The 25729-nt window shown below is 41.9% G+C and overlaps 1 protein-coding gene across 1 annotated transcript in view; it reads right to left on the bottom strand.

The window, feature by feature from the left end:
- The window catches only part of Snd1 (staphylococcal nuclease and tudor domain containing 1), a 446694-nt gene that overhangs the window by 94102 nt on the left and 326863 nt on the right, over positions 1-25729 (bottom strand). The window contains exon 16 of the mRNA XM_042695875.1: positions 5705-5814. Coding sequence (XP_042551809.1) covers positions 5705-5814 — 110 coding nt within the window. The remainder of the gene's footprint in view (positions 1-5704; positions 5815-25729) is intronic.

Genomic DNA, 25729 nt, shown 5'->3' with positions numbered 1-25729 from the left:
AACTATCTTCCTATGATCCAGAGCTAGTACTGTGTTTTTCTTCCTTCCATGATGTTCCCTGGAGGGGAATGGGCCACATAAGCAGGTAGAATAGGAAGCTGGGAGCTTGAGGGACATTGTGGGGAAAAGTTAGAGGGTATCAATGTGAAAGACACAGGTTTAGATCAACTTTCAACCTTGAACTTTCAGACAGAATACAGTACAACTACAATCTAAGAGATGGACTTGCTTTTTCTTTTATGCTAAGCTTATTTTCCCAGACACTGAACCTTGAATAAATAAGTGGTTTGTGTGTGTATATGTGTGCACATTCCCTGAAATGCAGACATTTTCTCAAATGGCAACAATTGCTTATAATACTTTTATGTGCATTTGCTTTTTAAAAATGCAGGGAAGGGTGACAGGAAAACCAGGCTGTGCCAGTGCTACTATGGCTCACAGAATGGGCTCCCCGGGGGACATCCTCCCTTTTGATGCTAGCAGTAAGAGGGGAAATAGGTCAGGGCAGCAGCCGAGTTTTCAGCTGGGCTGTCCAGCATGAGGACTTATTTTTCCAGGCAGCAGCAAGAATCTGGACTGTCTGACAGAGGACAAAAGGGGTGGCGAGGAAGGGCTTGGAAGTGATCATGAACTCCTGGAGATTCTCTCTCGTCTGCTGCAAACCATACCTTTTAAAGTTTGGAGCTGAAATGAGTTACAATTTGACTTTGACACTTGGGAATGGAGGCAGGAGGATCAAAGTTCCAATTCAGCCTGGACAACATAATGTGACCCTATCTCTAACAAAAAAGGTGTGACACTGGTCTGATCTCTTCTGATAATACCTTAAGGACCTTTTTTTAAATTTTTAAAATTTTTATTTTTTAAAGTTCAGGTTTCCCCAATATTGCTACAATTAGAGCAATGGCAGGCAGGGATATGTGGGTAAGTAGATATTGACTAGCTAGCCTTCTGGAAGGCAGTGTCAAGACATTCACCTGTTGTATTCACACAGGCCTCAGAAGGAAGATGATGGTTGCATTGCCAGCTCAGTCTTTTAGACAGAAATACCAAGGCAGGAAAGAATCACACACCCAGGGCCACAGGGTAACTGGAGTGTGAAAACCTAGGAGTTTGCACTTTTAAGCTAGTTATCTACCCATTAGCTAAAGCTATCGCTCATCACTACTGGAAAGATGATAGCAATGAGCACAACTCCCCATCTGGGAAATTACTCCAGATCTTCCTGTCCCTGGCAGTGTAACAGGGGATTGCCTTAAATAGACATCTGTATGGGGGTGAGGAGGTATCACCAAGCATATGCTCTCCAATGGGACACAGTAAACAGCTCAGTCATCACTATAGCAGATCAATATATAATCATTTCCAGTTATATGGTTCAGATGCAGCCCAGATTCAAGGATGGGGACAAGACAGCCAACCCACTCTTTCTGGGTGATCACAAACACAGTTCATCACACTCTACTCTATGGGGAACACTAGCAAACTTGATTAAATATGTTTTGAAGACCATGTAACTTTAGACACAATTATTAAACCTAGTTGCATTAAGTGTTAGTGTGATCACTCCCATAAAGACAATACATAAAGAATAGTATGACAGTTTTTCAGCAAAATTTTGTGAAGACTGGCAGTGGGGCTAGAATTGCTCATTCCTGCCACCCAACTGGGCCAGGCTGGAAGAGATGTGAACTCTTTGGGTGTCCTTTGAGTAAGAGGTAAGTCCTCTAAGAGGTCCTTGGCTGCTCTAGGCTCCAGGATCACGAAGAAAATTACGTGTATAACTTCTGGTTCTTTCAGCTCTAAGGGTAGCCATATCATATGCATACTAGATCACAGCCCTGACCAGACTTCTTCCTGACTCAGGGAGAAGAGCCAAAGCCAACAGGAACCAATGACTTGGAAGAAGCACCTTATAGATGGAAAAAAATAAGTGGAACAATGAAATGGGGGAAAGACACTCTGGCTGGGAGGTGGCTGGAAACGACAGTGGCTCTAGACTAAGTAGTGCCATCAAAGCACACATGTAAGGAAAGTGTGATGATCAGGACTTGAGTCAAAGGAGGACAAGTGGAAACTTAGGCCTTGGCTGAACTTCATAGATGTGAGGAATGGGTATAAAAAGACTATAATTTTTGGGGCTGGGAAGGTGGCTCAGTGGTAGAGCACTTGCTTTGCATGCTCGAGGCCCTGGGTTCGATTCCTCAGCACCACATAAGAAAAAAGCCGGAAGTGGCACTGTGGCTCAAATGGTAGAGTGCTAGCCTTGAGCTGAAGAGCTGAGGGACAGCGCCCAGGCCCAGAGTTCAGGTCCCACCACTGGACCCCCCCCCCCAAAAAAAAAAGACTATAATTTTTGATTCAAAACAGAGAAACAGGGAAGGATTCCTGCTTAGCCAACTCTTAAACAGGACAATATACTTCATTAAACACGGTGCCATCTTTCACTGCCTAGTACCCTGCAAGCTAACTTCTTGTTACCTCCTTGGCAGAAGTCTGGCCTTGTGGCAGTGACCCACTACATAGTCCTTTCCACAATCTTGATTCTTCTCCAGTCAGTTTATGCTTTCATACATGGTAGTGAATTGGAAGACTATGCAGCTATGGTATCATACAGAGGGCTGAATAAGTGCTCTAAAATATAAAATCTGTGTGCTTCTCTTTTCCTTTAATAATGCCTACGTGCAGTAACTGCGGAGAGCATGCAGAGGGCAAAGAAATTTGGGTTTCAGATGAAATAATATGGACAAATGTTTAAAAAATTACATGAAAGGATGGGGCAGAGCCAAGGATAGTCACATTTTCAATATACCTGGTGACGTTTGGTTATCAAGAGAATAGGACAAGGCACAAACAATCAGTTCAATTTCAGCCATCCAGAAATAGCTTGACCCAAGAGAGTGAAGAGCAATATGTCACAGTGGAGGCTGCGGGCTCACCCTCTGGCCTCCGTACCATGGCCCGTTTTTTCTTTCTGGAGTCCATAGGAAGGAACTCTGTTTCCAGGGGCAATGATGCATGGATTCTCTCCTTTGCTAGATCTTTAGGGGGAGAGTGGAAGGGTAAAAAAAAACACTGTGCGACAAGACAACTTATGAAACAGGTAAAGGTACCACACAGGAAAAAGTAAATAAATGGTACTCATACAAAACAAAACCTTTTCTTCATTCCTTCAACCATTCAGAAAACAGTTTTTGTACATCCTATGATGGAAGTGCTCAAGAAAGTTGGCTGAAACTGGTTCTTTCAGTCAACATCTTTAATTATTTGTAGTCTAGGTATTACTCTGATTTCCTCTGGATAATAATCTTTCAAAACAGCCTGCCCAAATAATCATAAAAGCAGTTAGGAAAATGCAGAAAGGTTCTTTATTGAGAGACCTTCAACATAGGGCTATGAAAGACTTGGCTACTATAATCAAGATAAATAAATACCAATTTTGGATGAGACTAAAGATCTGTAAACTCATATGGCAGGGGCATCAAAGGTGGAGAAAAACTTTGACTCTTTAACCAGGAAACATTAACAGATAAACAGACCATGGGAAAATCACAAGAAGCATAAGACAGTAAAGAGTGCTCGGCCACTCATTCCTTTCTTCTTCTTCTTCTTTTTTTTTTTTTTTGGTTGGTTGTGGGGCCTGACTGAACTCTTGGCCTAGGTGAATTCATTCCTTTTAGTAGTCAGTATTTTTGCTGAACTCCTTGTACTTTGAATATCACCAGTGAGCTGGGTATATAACTAGGAAGAAAAGTGGCTGAGAAAATCAAGAATTAAAAAATAAAGAAGGAACTTGAGGAGATGTGAAACAATAGAGAGATCACTCTGGTGAGAAGCTGACATAGAAGTAAGTGATGATAAATGAGACTGTGCCAGCAGGTGTCTCTGGCAATCCAATAAGGGGTTTCCCCCCCTATCCAAAGCACAAGAAACAAACAAAGGATCTGCTGCTGCTTCCCTCAGAAGGTCATACACTTCAATGCACTAATGAAAGTCAGAGGGGAATTCTACAAGATTTTCCCCTTCCACCTAATCTCTGGGCCTTTTCAAAATCTGCAATGTGGCCTGGTAGACAGTAATCAGAGTAGATTCTGTTTCTTTTGGGGGGGAGGGGAGAAGGAACAAGGCTTGAACTCAGGGCCTAGGTACTGTTCCTGAGCTTCTATGCTTAAGGCTGGCACTCTACCACTTGAGCCACAGCTCCACTTTCAGTTTTTTAGTGGTTAATTAGAGGTAAGAGTCTCATGGACTTTCCAGTTGGCTTCACATTGTGATCTTAGATCTCAGCTTCCAGAGTAGCTAGGATTACAGGCATGAGCCACTAGTATCAAGCTCTAAGAGTGGATTCTTGAAACATTTCTGTAGCAGAGGGTGGGGGCTATCCTTAATTGATAAAAATTCAAGCTACAGTGTGAATTACAAGATGGGAAGTAGGAATGCCAATGTAAAGGCATTCTACTACACAAGTAAATATATCTCATTACAAAAACAAAACAGAGCAATGTGAATCTAATGGCGTGATTAAATAGGGCACTAATATTAACATGGCCTACACATCAGATACATTACTGCCCAGGTTGTTGTGCATGACGTTTGGGAAATGAAGCACGAATCTCTTGAATTAAGAATTCAGGATCTGTTTTGCCAAATTTATTTCTTTCACAAAAATGAAAAGGTAGTGACAGAGAAATCTCAAAGAGGGGCAGCCACCAACAGCAAAAACATCATTTAGTCGGAAGTCAAAGAGTTGGATCTCTCGAAACCGGGGGAGCCCAAGATCAGCTCCTCAGGCTGGCCTGTTCTCTCCTGCCTCTCACATCTAATTTATTTTCTGGTTGTTCAAATCAAAATGAGATGCTGAAGCTTCTACACAGGTATCTGTTATCACTGAACATCCTAAAGAAGCCTATACATCTGCTCTCAAGTATCTGGAAAGACCAATGGGAGAGAAAATGTCTAGGAATACATAATCCTATAGCTCTGTGTAAATTCTGACATTGAAAAAGGCTGGAGGAACCTGATAGATTAGATTGTAGAAGAGGGATAAAAGCAGGTCTCAATCTAAGTCTGAGCCCGGCACACTTCCCCGCTGTTCTTTTCTTGTGCCCACCTAACAGGATGAATGGCTGGCATACTCCTAGAAAGAAGATGGATCTGTTGATGATGACTTGAGCAAAATTAGCAGGTAGAAGGGCCCCACAGCAGCTGAGAGCCTAACTCCTGCTTGCAAGAGCTAGCCCAACAGGCAGAAGCAGAAATACAATTAAATTAAGTCAGAAAACCCGCTACAGAAAATGCAATTACTCAAAGATACAAATAAATGTTCAAAGAAAATTGGCCCCTGACAGGGTTAGTCAAGCTTCTAAATCCAGCTGGAGGCAGGCAGCTCAGGCTAATTCGCCAAAGAGGAGGACTGCAAAGCTGTAAGCTCTCTGCATTAGTATCCTGGCCGGCCTCACCTGGCCTGGTGTGCACCACACATTCCAAGTCACCAGTGGGGAGAAGCAACTTAGAGGTGGTTGGTCAGTGATGTAGGGCTCAAGAAAATAAGGGGTAGGTAGGCATAGAATGGCTCAAGGATGTTCACGAACATGAGCAGTAGAAAAGGGAACAGATTGATTTCTGACATGGCAGGAAAATGACACCAAGGAAACTCCTAGGCCCTGGGCCCTTCCATTCAGGAAGACACGCGGTGAAGCCCTACCTCTCGCTGCAGCACCAGCTCCTTGGTGAAAAGCGTGGCTTCCTCGCTGAATGGCTCTCCTTCCTGCACCAAACCCGGGAGGTTTCGGGCTCCTCGGGGACATTCAATGCCTGTGTCAAGAAAAAAGGAAAATTTGTGGTGAAATGTTCTAGTCTTTTGGCTTGAGCCATGAATGGCTCTTTCACCTACGTTATACTGCCAGCCCAGCTACTGGGCAGGTGACTCTCAGACATTTTCTCCTTATTATTACGCTTCAAATCAAATTCCAAAGTGTTAATTCAGTGTCATTTTCCCCTTCAAATACATTTTGCCTTCTGTCCTTAGGCTATATTTTGGATACTAGTACTACTGGTTTTCATTCGGAATGAGACAGAAGGGGTGGGGTGGGGAAGGAAGGGAAGAACGCAGAATACTGATCAAGTATTAGGTGTCTGTAGTCAGGGAGACCCAGAATTAGATCTAATCTATCACTTATTAGCTTCATGACCTTGACCAAATTACTGAACACTGTCTCAGTTTTCTATTTATAAGACAGATATAATTTATTTACTTCTTGAGCTGGCTGTGTGAACTTGCTTGGGAAGAGATTACTTATGTAAAACGTATTTAGAACAATGTCTGCCACATGGAAAGGTTCCCTATACTTGGCTACTATCAACATCCTCTTTATCATCATTAGCATTACTGCTCTTAGCAATTCCCATGCTTAAAAATCTCAGTGTTCTCGACCTTGTGGCTAGCCTCTAAGACCCCTGAGGACAGAAACCTATCCTTTTCTGGTTTGTATCCAATGTCTATACAAAAGAAGTGCTTACTAACTCACTCTGCCTGCCTTTTCTTTCTTTGATTCAATCACTCATTTTGAAGATATATTTATCACCAACAGTGGTCGTTTCTGACAGACCATGAAATATGTTGCATTTTGATATCTGGGTAAGACATAAATATTTCAAAGTAATTCATACTGCAACTGTAATTATGAAGCAAAAAGTTGAACTAGGCTACAGAGACAGGAAAAGAAAATGACAATTCAGGAGAGAAGGCTTTGTCTATGTGTCTAAACAGCTGGTGGTCCCTCTTGCTGCACTAATGCAGAGCTAGGAATATGCTACCATAACCATGAATAGACAAGTGAAAGGACCAGAAGCTTGGCCTGGGGAAGCGGAAGCAGAGCATCTACACAACTGCACACATCGGATGGATGCCTTAGGGAGAAGAGGTCACACCACTGCCTCCACAGAAGGTACACTTTTTTTAATGGGTAAAGCTGGGTGGCTATTCATGTTTCTGATATGGATTAAAGATCACCAAAGCCTAGAAGAAAGGAAGTAGCTTACATGTTGGTTCTCAGCAGGCACAAATCAGAAAGCATTCTCTTTGAGCCCCCAAGTCTCACCAAGTCTCAACAATTCACGTGAGGTGAATTGTGAGGTAGGGTGGGTAGTATTGGCAGGGACGGGAGGGGGAATGGGTGAGGCTTGAGCTGGTTATCAGTGAGCATTCGCCCATATCTTGAAAGAAAGGGCCAGTTGAAGGTCCTACCCAAATGTCACCTGGTTGAGAAAATAACCAGAGCTGCCTCATTCTCTGTACTTCAGAGCCAGGTGGCTGGAGGTGTGGACTTGTTATACAAAAAGAACCATAGGAGCCAAAAAACCTGGGATTAACCCCAAAGGGAGAGAGAGAAAGAGAGCTAGAGTAAATGGAATGAAATATAACCCATGTTTTCCACAACATCAATAGCCAAAAACACTTTTCATTTTATATCTGCAAACTAAGCAAGAGCAGAATTGCCAGAGAGAAAAATAAATGATTCTGTTGAACTATTTTGCCACAAACCCACAGATAAAGCATTGCTGCAGAAACAAGAGTAATACAAGGGCAAGTGTTCAGTCTGTTCCATACCTCAAAGCAGAGCTGGGGTGCAGTGGGGTAGGGCTGGAACAAGATCAGGCAATACTCGGGCAGCAGAAGCTAGGGGAAAGGCTTTTGTCTAGAAAGGCATGGCTCTTCTCAGCTGTCACTTTACTCTTTGTATTCTGGAGACCCTCAGGTGATGAAGTGGAGAAAAGATGAGGCTCAATAGGCCCAGGGAGTTAAACAAATCAAGCAGAAACACATTCAAAACATTTTCAACAGAGGGTCCTTTGGGCCTGTAGAAACCAAACCCACCCACTGTATGTAGATGAAAAGGAAAGAAGCCTTTGTTATGTTGCTTTTCTGCACCCCAGCAGCTGGGTTCCAGCTTGTCAAGAGGAAGAAGCTGGAGCAGGTTGTTTAAAGTGGAAATAAGTAAACTCTATTCACATCTATTCCAGACATAGCCAAAAAATTTCTCTTAGACATGTCGCCTCTGAAGTGACCCCTTATCAAGGGATAAGGAAGCTCTAGATGGGATGCTTTAAAGAGGGAGCAGGACCTATGATCAAACCTCAAAGCCAGGAGAGCAGGAAGGATTTTAATGTATTTGAATGTCTGAGTGATTTACATTTGCTCAACCCAATTACACCTGCAGATAAAAGGTAGTGTGAGGGTGTTTCAGAATTTTAATGTTTTTAAATTATCGATTACATATGCATTTCTATGGGCATGTATGCTTTAATTAATCTTGACTAAATGTGATATATGATAGCCTGTCTTCTACTGTTTTATTAAAGAAAAAAATCAAGATGGCTTTAACAATGAAATGGAAGACTAGTGGGGTGCAACACACAGCAGGAGAAGCACTGGAAGAGACTGAGGTACAAAACAGAAGGCTAAAAGGTTGGGCAGAGCTCTGAGTCTTTGCTGCATTATTTGAAAGCTGTTCGGCCTGGGGGTTTATCAGTTCCAAACTTGTTTTGTGTCCTAAGGGATCAAGAGACAGTAAGGGATTCACTGTCCAGAGACCATGCAAATGTTAACCTCCTGCTGGAAAGGCAGTCACTGCTACTACATTCCAGGCAAATGTGTGTGGGTGTGGGTTTGGGGAGCCCTCTTTCACCCCCCCCCCCAGCTCTTCCCAGGGACGGGGAGCAAGTCAACCTAGAGTATGCTGCCCCTTCCTTCAAATGAGGTCTGTACTGCTGACTGCTGGCTGGGTTGTGCTGTTGCCTCATCCAATAAAATGGACTTAAAAAGAATCAACAAAGATAAAGAAAGTAAGCAGAGGGGAAGAAAGGTAGATTCTCAGAAAACAGCCCAAGGCTGCTGCAGCCAGCTGCAGGCAGGCTGACAGGCAGTGATGGAGAGCTCCCAAGGCACGAAGGGCTTTAGACTGAAAAGACATCACTGGAATTCCCAAAGTTCTCCCCAGCCAGTGAGGAAAAACGCGTAATTCTAGACCCTACATATCATCACTAATAGCTGTCCTTTCCAATAATGCGCTGGCATGGTGCTGCCTGTGGTCAGGATATGCCGACTCAGCTGTGTGCCCAGCACTTACAGGTGTGCCGTAGGTACCTGGCTCACCCTTGACACTGATAAATTACTCAAAAGCAGAAATACTTAATTTAAAAAATATAAACATTCTTGAGCACTTTTCTTACCTTTGATGAGCTGTGTCAGAATGAAGAGTATGACCCAGGGGGGCCACAAGCAGATACAGAAGAAGCAGGTGAGTCCCATATTCTTCCTCCAGCTCCAATGTTAGGGAGCTCCCTAACCTCAAACCACACAGATCATCTTGCCTAAAGGTAAACAAATTTTTCTACTTTTTCTAGGTTTTCCAGCATATGAATGGTTAACTAAGATTGCTTAAAATGAAGCACAATAAGAAAGGATATTTTGTCTGATTTGTGTAGGGTACAGGAAGAAAAACTCCATTGTTAACCATCAGTACATCACGGTTCTGGTTCCTGTTCAACCACTGAAAACTAGTCAACTTTTCCAGGCTCACAGTCTGTCTATAAAATGAAGAATCTGCAAAGTCTTGCCCTGCAATAAAATCCTACCATTTTGCTCATGTGTCCTTTGTGTTTCTTTGCCTAATTGTTGACTCCTAGAGTACAGGATGCCTTCTTTCAAACTTAAAATGTTGGACAATGGAGTAATAATCATCCTTATTAAAAAAATTATACATTTAGAGACATTGACTAACTAGGTCAATTAATGCAAACACTTTGGTCATTTTGCTTTAGAGCAAGAAGAAAAACTTGCTAATGACAAGATAATAGCTATATAAGAGATTCCATTGATGGTGATGTGAAGGTTATGTATCACTCTGAATATTTTACACTGTATGTTGAGTTTTATGATAATTAAGCCTCCATACTCACAGTGTGTCTGTATTTTCTTCAGTTGGGCAGTGGGAGCTAAGAGGAAGCATGGCAGATCTGCCTTGGCTAGAGTTAACATGAAAGCTTCCCAAAGACACTTAGTAGTCCAGCAAATAAGAGGCTAGGCATTAACAAAGGAAAGACAATTAGTGGAAAGAAACTACTTTGAATGATGCATGCCCACCATGTTCTTACTGCTACATGGAAGGGACAGGAGGCATGAAGCAGAACACTCCTCTCTGCCCACTTGGGGCCTTTAAAACCACACTACCTAGATTGCCTTCCTTTCCCCTATTTCACAAATACATCTGTCTCCTCTGGGCCAAGCAGAGGTTGAAATAGACCTTGTTCTAGAAAAGATAATTTTCCTCTACTACTAAATAAGGTATGCTCCCAAATTTGCCATTTGGTCTAGGTTTCAGGGTGTTAGCCTATGTAAATAACTGGGTTGTATGAGATGTAAGTCTTTCTGGGAGACTATCGGTGAAACGCAGTGGGAGTCAATCATGGGGCTCACTATGCCGCATCCCTTGCTTCGGGCAGCTATGTTCACCACCACACGATGTTGGCCTGTTCTCTCCCTTTTCCACAAATGGAAATGGGAAACAGGAGCAGTAGGTGGAGGATGACAGAGAAGGGTTGGACAGATGCTTCTGCTAGTTTCAAATAAGGCCAATCTGCAGTCAGGCCAGCAAGAAGAAAGAAGCTGTTTTAACCAAACTGGTAGGTACCAAGTGAGCCAAGACAAGTGCCCTTCTGGAATTGGAACTGGGCATAGGAGCCTGAGGAAGGAGGAAATAAATAGAAAACTAACTTGAATTAAACACTGAAGATTTTCAGGACAATCTGAGACCCAGAATCATCCTCCAGTTCTAGGACCTAAGAGACCTAATCCTACCTAGGATGATTCTGTTAGATTTCCCTAGATGCCCCTATAAGTCAGCTCTCTCCTCATTACCACCACGAACTGTGAGAGTCTCATGTTTGTAACTGAAATAAAACTCTTAATGGAAATTGCTTTTCAGGGCAGGCACTGTGTCATTTTCAGATTTTATTCTTGCTTATGTATAATACCTGTGTGACAACATAGGAGATCCTCAAAAGGAGTTGAATGAATAAACCTTTTAAAAACTACTTTGGAAGAGAAGTAAAAACACAGAGAGGAAAAAAAAAAGAAACAATGAATTGATTTATCAGAGTTGAGGACTCTAAGATCTAGAGGGATCCATTTCAAGCACAGAAGTGTTTCATGCAAACATCAGGAAAGGGGCTTAACTACAGCCTACCCTTCCAAAGTTACATAACATGTTAACAAGGAGAACAAAGCATACCTATATGTATATCCCACTGGCCTCTCATTTGGCATACTTGGAGAACACAGTTTAAACCCAGAAATGAGGCAGTCAGTCAACATTGTGTTCAACGGGCACAGCAGACATGTTGAGCTCCCAACACAAGAGGAGGAGAACAATGATCATGTGTGCCCTGTCAACAGTACTAGCAGCATTGTGGCCACATGGAAATGCAGAAAACTGGAGCATGTTTAAAGAGAAAGGAGAAGATGACTCAGGGCAGGGAGGCCTGCCTTTAAAGGGAAGATAAAAGGTACTAAATCTGTACAGCTCAGCTGAGTGGTGACTAAGAGGGTGACATGATAACCAGCTGCAAATATTTGAAAGGTGTAAACACCAGAAAGGAAGGAAAGTGCTTAGCCTAAAAGCCGGGGGTGTAATTATTAGGGGAAAGCAAATCTGGACAAAATATCGGAAAAACAGTGTGGGGATGACTACTGGGTTCTAAATAAGCTTCCCAATAGCGTTGAAAATGCTGCCCAATCCTAAAGCTGCAAACTAGTCAGTCACTAGGTCTACCCCTCTGCTTATGGTGAAAGCAGCCCAGACAAGTGAATTGTGACTTCATTTTCTAGAAGTCTTTAATAATATTCAGATGTAATTAATGCTGTGTTAAACACTGCTCCCAGGTATTTCAACACATTTTTTGCCAATCAAACCATGGAGAAGAAAGAATAGTAGTTCTATTGAGACTTTTAGAAAAACAATAACAACAACAACAAAAAGGCTTTATCTAGATGCAACATGCCTGCTAGCTGATAAAGTGGGGCTGAGTTTAGACAGGAGGGATAGACAGCAGGGACAGGAGACCAGAGTGTTTCATGTACTGGGTCATCTTCATTTCTAGTCTCCAAGACTCTAGGCAGGAATGCTGTCAAGTTTTCAGATGGAAACTATGGCTACCTCTCCCTTCTTTCTATACACACATCCCCTGGAGTAATTGTCAAGGACAAGGCGAGGCACCGAGAGAACACCAAAATAAGCTTCCTGTCACACTGACTGCACTCCAATACCTTTGCCTGAGTTCCTGCTGCTGTAGCTACTCAATTTATAATCCACAGGCTCTCAGCAGTGTTTTTACCCCCGGATTCAATTAGTTCCATTTCTGTACTTTCCTCGCCACCTTTCTCCCACCAACAAAGAATTAAAAATAAATAAATAAATAAAAATTAAAAAAACCCCATAAGTCCCACTCCACATACAAGTTACACTTAAACTGTAGATGCAGGTCAAGAAAATCAGCGCTTTTAATTCTGTTCAGTCTTATTTCAATAATCTTTTTGTGGTAGTAATATAGACACAGTTGTTGCTTCCTAAACATAAAGAATAAGGACCCTTGATCATCACATGAAGGGCAGAGGTAGACTAGCCATCTGCTTAATTTTAAGGAATGTGGTTATCATTTACAGCTAAATCAGTTCCAGTTGTTAGTTTTCACAACATATCTCATGTACCAAAAGCTTACTCTAAATTCCTGTTCATAGGTGTTAAAACAACCTGGAGGTTGTAAGTGTATGGATGCTGTCATTGAATCAGTTAACTGAGAACTGCAACTACCTCACTTAGCACCATGTTCTCATACTCCTAAAATGATCCAAAGAGAAAAGTAAATGGTAGACTTAGTTCCTAAGTTTGTATTAAAAGTTCAGAAATAAAATCAAGATTTTGCATTGTTTCAAGTCTTTATTCTCTCTTCCTTGTTCTCTAAATCTCTGCTTCCTCAGGGGAGGTAGCATCTTGTGGGCCAATTCTGGAACATGCCACTGCTAAAAGGCTTTTCAATGATCAGAATAAAGGTTTAAAGGAAGAATGAAAGAATCCTAATTAAAGGATCAAACATCTCAGGTAATTGTAGTCAAGGGAGTCAAGCAGGAACTAAGAAAGAAGCTGTTTTTAGCTCCTAGTTTTTCAGGATAGACTTTTATTAGGCTGTTCTGATTTTGTGATGTTTGATGCATTTGTTGAAAGACCAGGGACTAAAGTTAATTGGGTGTAGGAACAATAAGACCAAGTCTTTACAACTCAATGGGAACTGCAGTTCCTTTTGAAGTAAGGAAGAGGAGTAAAAGGGAGGCATCTACAGGCAGGAACTGCAGTGGTTGGCTGTTAAACATACTTTGTTTCTCTGAGGAAGTCATAATAGAGGTTGTTACCCTGTTAACAGATCCCCATTCTTCAGTTAGTTGAGGAAAGGGTTATACTAGTTTTCTCTCTATCTTTAATATTTGGCAAACAGTAGATGCCAGTAACAGGGGCGTGGAGGGTGGGGTTGGTTTAGCAGATATAGATAAAACAAATCTGTTATAACAATTTTATGTTCTTGAGTTCTGTATATGTAAGAATTAACACTTGGAGAGTTAATGAGAAATTTTAGTAACACTTATTTCCAGGACTTCAAGGCGTGTATGTGTTAAGTGCTATATATCACTGGTGACTGTGGGTGATAGAGACAAGAAGGGGATGGCTTCAAGGCCTTGAACTGGATTTCTCATTCTCAGCCTAGCCAGAACCTAGCAATGTGAATGCGTTGTTTCACAAAGCTGATTTACAGTTAGCTTTAGACACCACAGAGTCACTGAAAGGGAAAAGGAGCATAGGCCAACACTGGGAAAACCTTTTCTAATTCTCTCCACTGCAGATCAAGATCTCCACAATAATTTTGAACGAATGAAGCGTTCCCCTTCCTCTGGCATCCCATAAGCATAGCCATCAACAATCTAGCCAGTGTGTTTCTGCGGTGCTGCGAAAGGGGACTAAACTTTTGGCTTGCCAAAACATGTGCCCATTTGAGGGGTTTGCTATAAGGAACAGCTGCACTATCATTGTCAACTAGTGGCAGAAAAGAACAACTGGGCATGGGAAGAATTGGTGCTATCCAAATTTGGCTTCTCTTGAGTTATCATTCATTATCTGTTGAACAACCTCAAGTCTTCATTAACAAGCAGAAACCAAAAAAAGATTCTGAGGTGAAAAGGCTAGGGCTACAATGGCCTTCAGAATGATGAGAAGGCTCCTATATGGCTAAGAGACTTTATGTAACACAGGCTCTGGAGACAGTGTCTAACAAGCAGAAGCCCTCCATCTGAACAAGGAGGGGGAGCTGGTTTCTATGAGAACCTCCACTTTGCTTTCACTGACTTCAATTTTAAACATGGAGCTTTCTCTTTGAATCAAATAAAACTTAAGAATTTCCCCCCTTTACTTTTCTGGTAGCAAAGGATTCCTCATCTTGGTCTTTTTTCTATTTCATGTTAATAGGTAAAGAGAAAAATTTCAATCTACTGTCCAGGCGCCTAGAGATTTTAAACTTCAGGATGGGAAGAAAGGCACAGGAAACACCCATTTGGTTCTTGCAAGTGCAAGCTTCCAGAAGGTATTCTGGCATACACCTGGCTGCCAAATGTAAGAGCTACTTACTTGCATAAATTTAGAATGACTTTTTCTAACCAAGCTGTGTTGTGTTATTTGAACAAAATGGTGCTGATGTGTGTTCAGAGTACGTCAAAACTATTGTGTTCCTTGAGCTTTCACTCAAAGAAAATTGCTTGGCTCCTCCTCTTCTGAGGCAAGTGAATTCCAAATGTCTAGAAATTAGTACACTGAACTAGTGGAAAGTAGAAGAAAAAATAGCCAGAGTCAAAATAGTAAGGCCAAGAACCAAAAGAATGAATAAAAAAATCTGAGAGCAGAGAAACTCTAATAGCACTTTATCTTACAAACTTAAAAGAAGGGGGGTGGGGAGAGAAGGACAATCCCCTCCCCCCCCCCCCCCCCAAAAAAAAAAAACCACATCAGGAAGTAAAAAGAAAAGGACCTCTGAAGAGCCAAGTTTCTCAGTGAGCAAAGAACAATTCTGGACACATGGTTATTACCTGCTTGATAAACAAATGGAATTTTGGGATGAAAATAAATGATGGCATTAAATTTAAAGATAGGGTCTCCTCATTATATAGCCTAAGTTGGTCTTGAAATCCTGAAATTATAGGCTCAGCTATTATCCTCAACTTTTTGTTTATTTTTGGTTATTACATCTAAAGTATGAAATAGCCTGTCAAAGTTCTGAGAACTGTCAGCTCACAAGTTAAGAATGGTTTTATATTTTTGAATAGTTGAATAAAAATCCAAAGAATAAAATGTGTGTCATGAAAAATCAGGAGATTCAGATTCCATGGATGAGATTGTACTGGAAGACAGCCATATTCCACTCATTTCAGGACAGAGTAGTAAATTGTGACAAAGACTGTAAGTCTCACAAAATCTAAAGAATTTATTGTCTGACCCTTTACAGAAAGTTTACTAATTCTTGCTCTCAAGCATACTGTGTTCTAGTTAAAAAAATCAATACTATATTTGTTCTCATAGATATACATATATTAATGTCTAATACATATTATATACATGTATGTGTGTGTACACAAGGCTAATAATTGAACTCTGTTCTCCTAAGAATTAGAGTAGCAGTATAACATAAGAACATGGTAAAATAAGCCAGGTGCCTATAATCCTAGCTACTCAGGCTGGGATCTGAGGATCGCGAAGCCAGCCAGGGCAGGAAAGTTCATGAGACTCTTATCTCCATTAACCACAGAAAACCAGAAGTGAACCTGTGGCTCAAAGTGATAGAGTGCTAGCCTTGAGGGAAAAAGCTCAGGGACAGCGCCTGGTCCCTGAGTTCGAGTCCCAGGTCTAACCAAAAACCAGCCAAACAAAGAAACAGGTAAAATATACTATCAATAAAACCACGAAAAAATATTGCATTCATAAACTGCTTTACTAAATGGAAAGTCCTTTGTACAACTACTTAAGGATAATAAAAAGAAAAAATACTAAAAAAAAAAAAAAACCCTTATGATCATATAATCTTAAAAGTAAAAGGTCACAGGGCTAAGGGACATTGCTGTGGCAGGTGACATGGATGCAGTATGTGCACTCTGCTTTTCTCTCCTGCGGTCTGTTCTATGATATTCCCCTTCCTGATATTTGTGTTGTACCTGTAATCTTGTTCTCCTTTACTCCCCTCCACCTCAACTCCCCAAGACCTGAATTTTCCCATAAAAAACATACTTCATAAGCTAGGATCTTGAAAACATCAGAGTTACCATCTTATTCCCCTTATTCCCCCACACCCAGCCAATCACTATCACACTGAATTGTACAAAGGTCTTCAGGCCTCAGGCTTTGGACTCAGGCTATCTTTCTACTACCAATATTAAGTCCTAATAGGTATCTCAATAACAAATTCAACATTGTACCATTTCCTCGGGGGGAGCTCCCTTACATTCCCTTATAGTTTTACTCCAGGTCTCTAGGCCTTGTAGGCTCCCAAACACTCACTTTTCCTATACTGGTGATTACAAAGAACCACAGACTTGCAATCATCAACTATCCTCTAAGTTCTAGGTCTCACCTCCAAATGTCTTACAGAGATCTCCCCTTGATTGATACCCTAGTCAAGTCTCAAATTCAATGTATGTAAGCCAAAGTCTCCTTCTTCCTATATCTCCTCTTTTGGCCTCAGCACTACTGTCGTCCCAGGCTGAAAACTTCATTCTTCTTTCCTTGTCCACCCATGTGAGTATGTGCACAGAATCCTGTGTACACAGGATGCAATAGAGTACCACTGCACCCTATTTATTTCCCCTGCACATCTTAGCTCAAGATTACCAACATAACTGCTTGTTTTGGTTCTTACCATTTCTGATTAAGAATCTTTTCTTCTTGCCTGCCCTCCATTTTTCCCTTACTGATTCTTCACAAGCAGAGCTACCAGAATAATCTTCCTAAAGCATATGTTCTGCTCAAAACTCTTGAGTGGCTTCCTGTGCTTTACCCAATAAAATCAGAGCTCAACATTCTGACATCCTAGGTCCTCTAAGATCTGATGTAGTTCCCTGGGACCATATAAAACATCCATTACCCACCTGACAGCCCTTCAAATATGTGAAGATACATCTATTTCTTCTCATCCTCATGTCTTATTTTCTTTGGGCTAACATTCCCAAGGCCCCCATGAGACAAGAGTTTTGATTTCCACTATCCTACTCCTTTTCCTCTTCAAGCCTACATAATATGAAGGGAGTCTTCAAACTGGAAATCTTTTGGTTGATTTAATTAAAAAGGTCTGAAGGGGGTGTATAGTGAGAAGCATTCTTTCTCTGCATTGTTAGAGTTTAGGCAGCAAAATAGGCTGTTTTAGGGGCGAATGGGAAGGAAGGGAGATGGCATAGCATTATTCCTTACTAGTGCCCAGATTCTTATTCAACCAGGATACTGCAGTGACAGCAGGAGGACTCCATGGGCTGAGGGGAAGGGAAGCCTTCCCAAGAGGTGAGGGAGGTAGGGCTGTCCTTGCAGAGGCTTCCTGCCTCCCTGGCCCCCTTTCCATTCGCTGTCTCTCAGTAGCAGCCCTTGGCACTGTGGAGATTCTGGTGGTGTTGTGACAAGCAGTCTATTCATTTCCTCTCTCAATCACTGGCTCTGGGGGATAAAAGGAATGGCAAATCCAAACCACTGCCTAGAATCCACTTTGCAGAATTCAGGGAAAGACTGTTCTACTGAAGTGATTATTTCCCCTGTTTGGGAGACCTGGGGGAGAAAGAAAAGGCTCTCTGCATCCTTTACTTTCTACTGATGCGACACTGCAGCAGAGATTATTCCAGCCTGTAGCATGGCTGGTGCTCAGGAAAAGCCCAGTGTACATATATTGAGGCTCTTTTACTCTTGTCCCATGTGGCAACAGAGCACGCCGCAGTGCCAGGATTTGAACTGTGACACTGGATACAAAGCTTCAGATAGAAAGAAGAGGAGAGAAGAAGGGAGAAAGCAAGTTAGGTCCTTGATAGGCTAGCTTCCCCTTGCCTTGCAGCTGCAGCCCAGGAGAAATTAACCTAAGCCATTATGGTTGTGCTGGTTGTCCAGGGAGAGAAGGTTTAAGCATGCTTATCACTGCATGCCTAAAAGACAGCTTGGGGTAGGGGCCTGCTCCAAATTAGGATTCCTAATAAGGGGAAATGATAATCCAGGAAAAGGTGATGGAGTGTTTAGGAGAGTGTGGGGAGAGAAATTTTCCATGCACAGTTCTTAACTGAGTACATATTCCAATCATGATAACAGGTGTTTATAGCAGCCAAAGAGTGCAGGGGTGTGTGTGTGTGTGTGTGTGTGTGTGTGCGTGCGTGTGTGCACATGTGTGTGCATACTCATCCAAGGAAAGAAGGAAAAGGAGAGGAGAGAGAAAGAGGAGGGAAGGGCTTTTCTCCCAGCTCTCTCAATGCCCCCAGTCACTTGGGATGACTGAGAACAGACTGTACCTACCCTACCTACTGTACCTACTGGGCACAAACACACAGAGACAATGTCTGAAATGGGTGAAGCAAAGACAGCTGTGGTTGGATTTTTCAGCCTTATTCCCAGTGGTCTCGTCACATTCCTCCTAAGAGGGAAAGAGCCAACCCCTTCTTCAGCAAGTGAACACTCCCTTTTTGTCTCTTCCGAAGCCCTTTCAAAATTGAGTAGATGCTGGCTTGTGTGTGCTATCTAATGTGCCTGTGTTTCTTGTTCTCTCTCCACCATTTCCACTCCTCACTGTCAGGCCATTCTTGTCTAGTATCACAAGAGGAAAGAAAACAACACTAGCTGAAGCCTTTTGGATTGTAGTTACTGGCTCCTCAGTGATGCAGACAGAAGGAACCAATTTCTCTCTCTGACTCTGTCTCTCCCACACATACATAGGCATGCATGCAAGCACAAGCAATCTTTCTCCTGAGTGTGCGCCATCCATGTCTCCACACTATGACCAGGACTAGGGCCTTTAAATTATAAAGAAAAATGTAGGGCTGAATATCTTTGCAAGGAAGATGGACAAGTCTTGGAAGCTACATGTTTTGTGGCTGCTTATTTGATATAATAATGTATTTTTGTTTTCATAAGTTTGGCCATAAGTAATTTTATATCCTCTAAAAATAAGGCCAGGCCTATACCAGGGTTCTTTCTTTCTGGGCTCTGCTCTCTGCAATCCATCAAGTGCCTGGACACCCCATGGCCCAAATGGATCCTTCTATGTCAGAAGGCAATTAGATCACTGGATGTAAGAAATGCTCAGGCTATACAAGTGGGAACCCGGGGGAAGGAAGTAGGCCTTTTCCTTCTCAGCCAGCCCTCCTAAGAGACACTAGCTCCTGAATGGCAAAGAGGACAGCTGTCAGCACCAGGGTGGGTGGGGAGTGGTGAGGCAAATTTCACAGCATAACAGCCAAGAGACAAACAAAAACAAGAGAAATGTTTCATATGGAGGCTGTCTCCCCTAATGTCACTAAACTGGAAAATCCTCTGTTCTGTAATTCACCCAGGCTTAGCAGACAGCTGTCTGTGCTTGAGTCATGAGGGAAGGTGACTGCTTTATAGGGGATTTTTTTCTAGTCAACCTGAAACTTCAAGAAGCCTAGTCACTAATAATGCCAGCATTCTGGGCTGCCACAGAACGTAGGCTCACTTCTCTATTTCCTACAAAGTCCACTTGTTCCTCACAACAAGAAGGTCATCACATTGCTCTTCCAGAAGGAAATCCTCTAGGTATCAATAGGGCAGATGGGACTGGAAGAGTTGGAGAAAATCTTGAGATACCAAGTTTGATAGAAATGACTGAAGTCACCTTATGTGGCTGGAGAGAGCTGAGTTTATAATTTGCTGGGACCCTAACATTTGTATTTCCCCTTTACCAATGTTCTGGAGCAGATGCTGTAATGTATTAATCTTTGCAGATGAGTGATACAGTTTAAAATACTGCAGGCTTTGGCTGCCATTCCCTCCCCTAGGGTCTCAAAATAACTCCACACAAATCATTTTTGCTAAACACTCACTCAGGCAGCTCTTCCCTGCCAGCACACACGCATCTTATGTAAGTGAAGAAGCCACCTAGCTTGCTGGAAGACAGTGGCGGTCCCTAAGAGGCCATACTGCTGGCTGCCCCTGAGATGCTGCAGAGTTGGGTGCCCAGTCTGTCCCTGTCCACAGCCAAAGAGCAGGATCAAAGAGCCTGGGGACTGGCTACATGTGTCCTTAGCCAAGTCAGACAGCATCCAAGGAGATTGAGGCAGGCAGGTTAGGGAAGGTCACCCATATCAGTGTGGTATTAGAAACGAAAGCAACTCAGCCATCTAGTGACCTAGTACTTCATAAAAGGTCTACTTGGTTAGATTTTGCTAAGTAAAGAGGAGAGGGAGTACCATGCCTCTCACAAGAAGCCACAGTTCACTGAGGGAAACAGGCACATATCTGGACATAATATATAGCTGTAGGAGGAAAATCCAAAGATTTAAGATGGGAAATGGATAGGTCTGGGAAGGTGGCTCAGTGGTAGAGCGCTTGCCTTGCATGCCTGAGGCCCTGGGTTCAATTCCCCAGCACCACATAAGCAAAAAGAAAAAAGCCGGAAGTGGCGCTGTGGCTCAAGTGGTAGAGCGCTAGCCTTGAGCTGAAGAGCTGAGGGACAGCGCCCAGGCCCAGAGTTCAAGCCCCACGGCCGGACCAAAAAAAAAAAAAAAAGATGGGAAATGGAGCAGTGGCTGGGTACTCCTGAATACCTTCCCATAGGTAGCTTCAAAGCCTCTTCACATAGCTAGCAACAGAAAGGCTGGGACAAAAGCTTTTATGGCTCCTTCCTCCATTCTCAGGGGCTTGGTTTATTAACTATTTCTGCTGGGGCCCTTCCTATCTCCACTGTGCCTTGGCTCTGTCTTCTCATCCTTTCTCCTGACTCTTCTAAACACTTGGAGCTTCACAGTGGTGTGTTTTGGGCTGCTTTTCATTCCAAATTCTATGCCTAGCCTTTTCAGTCCCACTATACACTGATGGATCTCAAAGTTTTAGCCTTCATTTCTATCCCTCTATTGATTTTACCTAGACCTGAAAATGTCCACAGACATCTAACATCCAATGTGTCAAAACTTTTTATTGCTTACAAGCCAGAACACTGACCTCCTCTTTTCCCCCCTCTTACCAAATGGTCAATGAAAGTCTACAGCTTTAGCCTGGCTCCAGTGGCTCACACCTGTAATCCAAGCTACGCAGAAGGCCGAGATCTGAGGATCATGGTTCAAAGGGCAGGAAAGTCTGTGAGACTCTTATCTCCAATTAGCCACCAGAAAACTGGAAGTGGTGCTATGGCTCAAAGCAGTAGAATTCTAGCCTTGAGCAAAAAGAGCTCAGGAACATTACTCAGACCCTGAGTTCAAGCTCTACAACCACTACCACCACCACCACCAACAACAAAGTCTACAGATTCAAACTCTACTGGGCAATTCCCACTATGTAGCCTAAATCAGGCTGCTGTATCTCTCATCATACCAGTGACAATCATATCTCAGCCACATTTCTTTACCTTGTTTGGGGTCATTTCAAACCCAGTCTTTACATTGTAGTCAAACATGTGCCTTAAACATGTTGCCAACAGACTATGTCTTCTGATTTTTCTTTTTTGTTTGTTTGTTTTTCCCCTTGAGACAAGGTCAAACCTTGACCTTTGACCTCAAACTCAAGATCTTCTTCCTGCCATCACCTTCCAAGTAACTGGGATTATAAGTGTATAGCACCATGTCCAGCCTCAAAGAAATATTTGTAAAACATACATGTTCTGAGCATCTGTGATTCATGCCTATAATCTTAGTTACTTAGAATGCTGAGACTTAAGGATTATGGTTTGAAGCCAGCTCAAGCAAGAAAAATATGAGACTCATCTCCACCTAAGTACAAAAAAATCTGTTAGTAGAGGCTTGGCTCAAGTGGTAGAGCACCAGCCATGAGTAGATAAGCGAGAGTGAGAGGTTGAAGCACTTAGGATGACAGAGGTCCAAACCTCTTTGAAAGATGAGCCATGAGGGGACCTGATCAGGTGCTAGAAATAGTTTACATGTTCACATGGGTAGTGGTGAGTTGGATGTATGTACATATATACACTCATAAAGTTGTACACTTAAGACATGTATGTTGTGCTCGCTTCGGCAGCACATATACTAAAAAAAAAGACATGTACGTTTTATTGTGTATTTTATAGTTGATATTAATACAAAAATGATATAATGCCTCCCCGCATCTTTCTGCGCTTCCTATAATGTCCCGTAGGTGTTCCTTCCCTACAAGTCCAGGATAGGCTGGGGGGAGGGGCTAGCACCTGTGAATCTAATAAAATTGTATAAAAACCTTCTTATGTACACAGACTGATCATTTCCAGGTTAATTAATCCCTGGGAATAACCATGACTCAAAAGTCATCAACAACTAGTCTGTGAAGTATTTCCCAAGAATGTGACATTCGACTTTTCAAACTCACTTTGAACTACTGTTCCTTTATGCAGCAGCCAGCCAGCCATACGATTGGCCTTGTTGAGTGATGATGTTTTATTAAGGCCTCTTTTTCCACTTCTGATTATAATTCTTTTCTTTTCATATCTATCTTTCATTTTCTAGGGAGAAAGCTTAGAGCTGTCTAAGATCTGTAAACAGATTAGTGACCAAGGCAAACAGTAAAGAAACTGAGCTACAGGGTAAAGTTACAGCTAAAGAACTCAGAGCTACATTTATAACATAAAAAAAAAAGTTGAGTAAGATTGTTATAGGTACAAGTTAATCTGCACACCTAAATTCACTGTTCCTGTGATCGTGAAAGTGAGTATGTGAGGACAGTCCACATGTCGGTAAAAGCTTTTCAGAGGCAAGAATTAAGAGGTCAGTCATGGTAAAACTCAAAAAGAGAGACAGCAAGTATTCAACACAAGATATGGAATGGGTGATATGGTTTCATGCAAGATCATGCACAAATGACCTAGAAAATATATTCACCTAATTACAATTCCATGACACTCAGAAACTGCAGGGAGACCTAAGGAATAAAACCACATTGCTTAGGTTTCCTAACCTAAAAAAATAAAATAAAATGAAGAAATGATAGTAAAGATATCTTCATTATCACCTAAGCATTCATAGAATCTCAAACTTTACAACTGGAAAGGACCTTAGAAATTGTTGAGTCCAAACTCCTTATTTTTACAGGAGGGAACTGGAAACTGTAGCAGTTCAATGACCTACACAAGGTCACATGGTCACATGGCAACTGACATCACAGTAATGTAGAGATTATAAAACCTATCTTTTGACAGGCAGGCGTTCTTTCCACTGTATCCTGTCAGTTCAGGTTGAATGCACGTCACCTTACTCAGGTTGTGTGGAGACCTGATTTATACCACAGAATTCTGGTTTTGGATGTCTTTTCTGAGTGAACAGATAATCAGATAAACTATGTTGGACTTTGAAAAAAAACATATTAGAAAATAGTTGGTATTACTATAACTAGACTTGGTTTACAAGGACTTGAAGAGAGTAAATAGAATACTCAAGAAGAAATCAGCACAATTGCTACTACAATTTCAGTGTTAACTTTTGTTGCTTTGGACACCGGATCAAGTGTTTTTTTGTTGTTGTTGTTTGTTTTCCATGCATCATGCCATTTAATGTTGAGAGCCATTTTAATTTACAAGTGAGAAAACCAGGGAAGAAGAGGCTAAACTAAGTACCTTGTTTTAGGTTATAGAGTTTATAAAGACAGACCCGAAGTTGAGCCTATTCTGGTGACTAAAAATCCCCATTTTGTAATGCATAATATTGAATTGTCCCCTTCAAGAAAGGGATATATTATAGAATTTCCAAGATGGACTTATTAAAAGACCCTTGATTTTCTTTGTCCAACTTTTCCATTTCATACACGATGAAGTAGAACCAGAACAAGAAACGGAGCATTCTGGCCTATTATGTCATCTCTTCCTGAATCAAATGCTTTTGCACTACTGTCAGCTGTGTCTGTCCGGCCATATGATAAGACACGCAGCACTTAACACTCTTGCTTTGTCTGGGGCACTCAATGCCTACTTGACAAATGTTTGCTCTGTATCTATCCTCTTCCTCAGATCTTAGTAGTTGGGTACAATGATCTATTTGATGACTAACTTACCCACCAACTATACTCAGTTCCTACTATGTTCCAAGGAGTGTTAAAACTGTTACAAGGCAGGGTGTTCATGTCCATATGGAGGCAGCAGAGGATGCATGTGAGTGCAGAGGTAGAAGACTTGCAAAGGAAGAACTCTCAAGCCCAGTCAGTAAAGAATGATGCTGTCCCTGTTTCCATTGATGCTCTTCCAAAGCAAGGAAGCCTCATTAGGAAGTTCCCTCTGAGAGCCACCAAAATTGTTCTCCATGGGAACATGAGTGGCATTTGGGGTGGAACATTTCCTCCTTGTGGTGGTCCTGTGAGTTGCAGGATATTTGGCATTTGGCCCACCCCCTCAAATGCCTGAGCATCCTTCTGCCTCCAAAGACTGAGTGCATCGATAGCCACCCTTAGTTTTCCATTCCACTATCCCTGGGAGAGCACAGCCCAATTCTTCTGCTGTGATCTTGCTGCTAAAAGCCTCAGAAAATACAACTGCCCACTATGTACTTTGCTCCCAACCAATTCTGGTATCATCAAAAAATAATGATTATTCCAAATCTGTGTGTATAACCACTATTTAAATACAGCTTTTCCTGTTATCAGTCAGATTTCATTTGAATTAAAATTGTGATCTATCTGAGAACCATTATCACAGCTTTCTCCTTTTCTCTATCAATGTCTAATCAAAGGGATCTAAAGAGTAAAAAGTGGGCTGTTTTAGAATTCATCTCTACTTTGAAAAAAATCTTCAACTTGTTACTACTATGAAAATGGCTTCTACTATATAACATACACCTATCAGACAAAATGGACTGCTGTCTCCTGTTGCTGAGACACTTTTCACAAGCCAGAGTACAGTGGGTTAAAGGGAAACAGAGATAACTGATTGACAGGAGGTCACAATTCGCTGGCAGAAGAATAAAGAACTTGTCTCAATGGAAGATCGGAACTGAAAAGCTTAAAATATTCTTTTAAAAAAAGAAACATTGTTCTGAGATCCAAAGAGGACAAATCAAATTGGTCTCCTCCCTCAGTCCCTGAAAAGGAAAGGGAGGAAATGGTGGAGTAGTAAGTGCCAGTTTCATCCTTAATGAAGCTGTGTGACCTTGGCTAAGTAACGACTTTGTGGAGTCTTAGCTTTTCACTAGTTAAATGGCAGTAACAATAGTTTTTCGAAGCCCATAGCATAATAAGCACCCAGGAAGAAAAACACAGGGGAAAACACCCTGAAAAGTGTTCCATAAATTAATCCTTATGAAGGATAATCTTCCTGGGGAAGTTTTTGCATACTTGAAAATGGCCACACTTGGTGATGGACAGCCAATGAACTCACCCAAAGAGCCACCTCTTGGAAATACTTTTTAGGAAGTTTCTGTGCAAATGCAGAGTAACTACACTCTAATGTAAAAACAGACACTGTCAGAGAAACACTATGG

Source organism: Dipodomys spectabilis, unplaced genomic scaffold (genome assembly GCF_019054845.1).
Source record: "Dipodomys spectabilis isolate Male_0828 unplaced genomic scaffold, ASM1905484v1 ptg000197l, whole genome shotgun sequence".
In the NCBI taxonomy this organism is placed as follows: domain Eukaryota; kingdom Metazoa; phylum Chordata; class Mammalia; order Rodentia; family Heteromyidae; genus Dipodomys; species Dipodomys spectabilis.
This window is presented reverse-complemented; position numbering and strand designations above follow the sequence as displayed.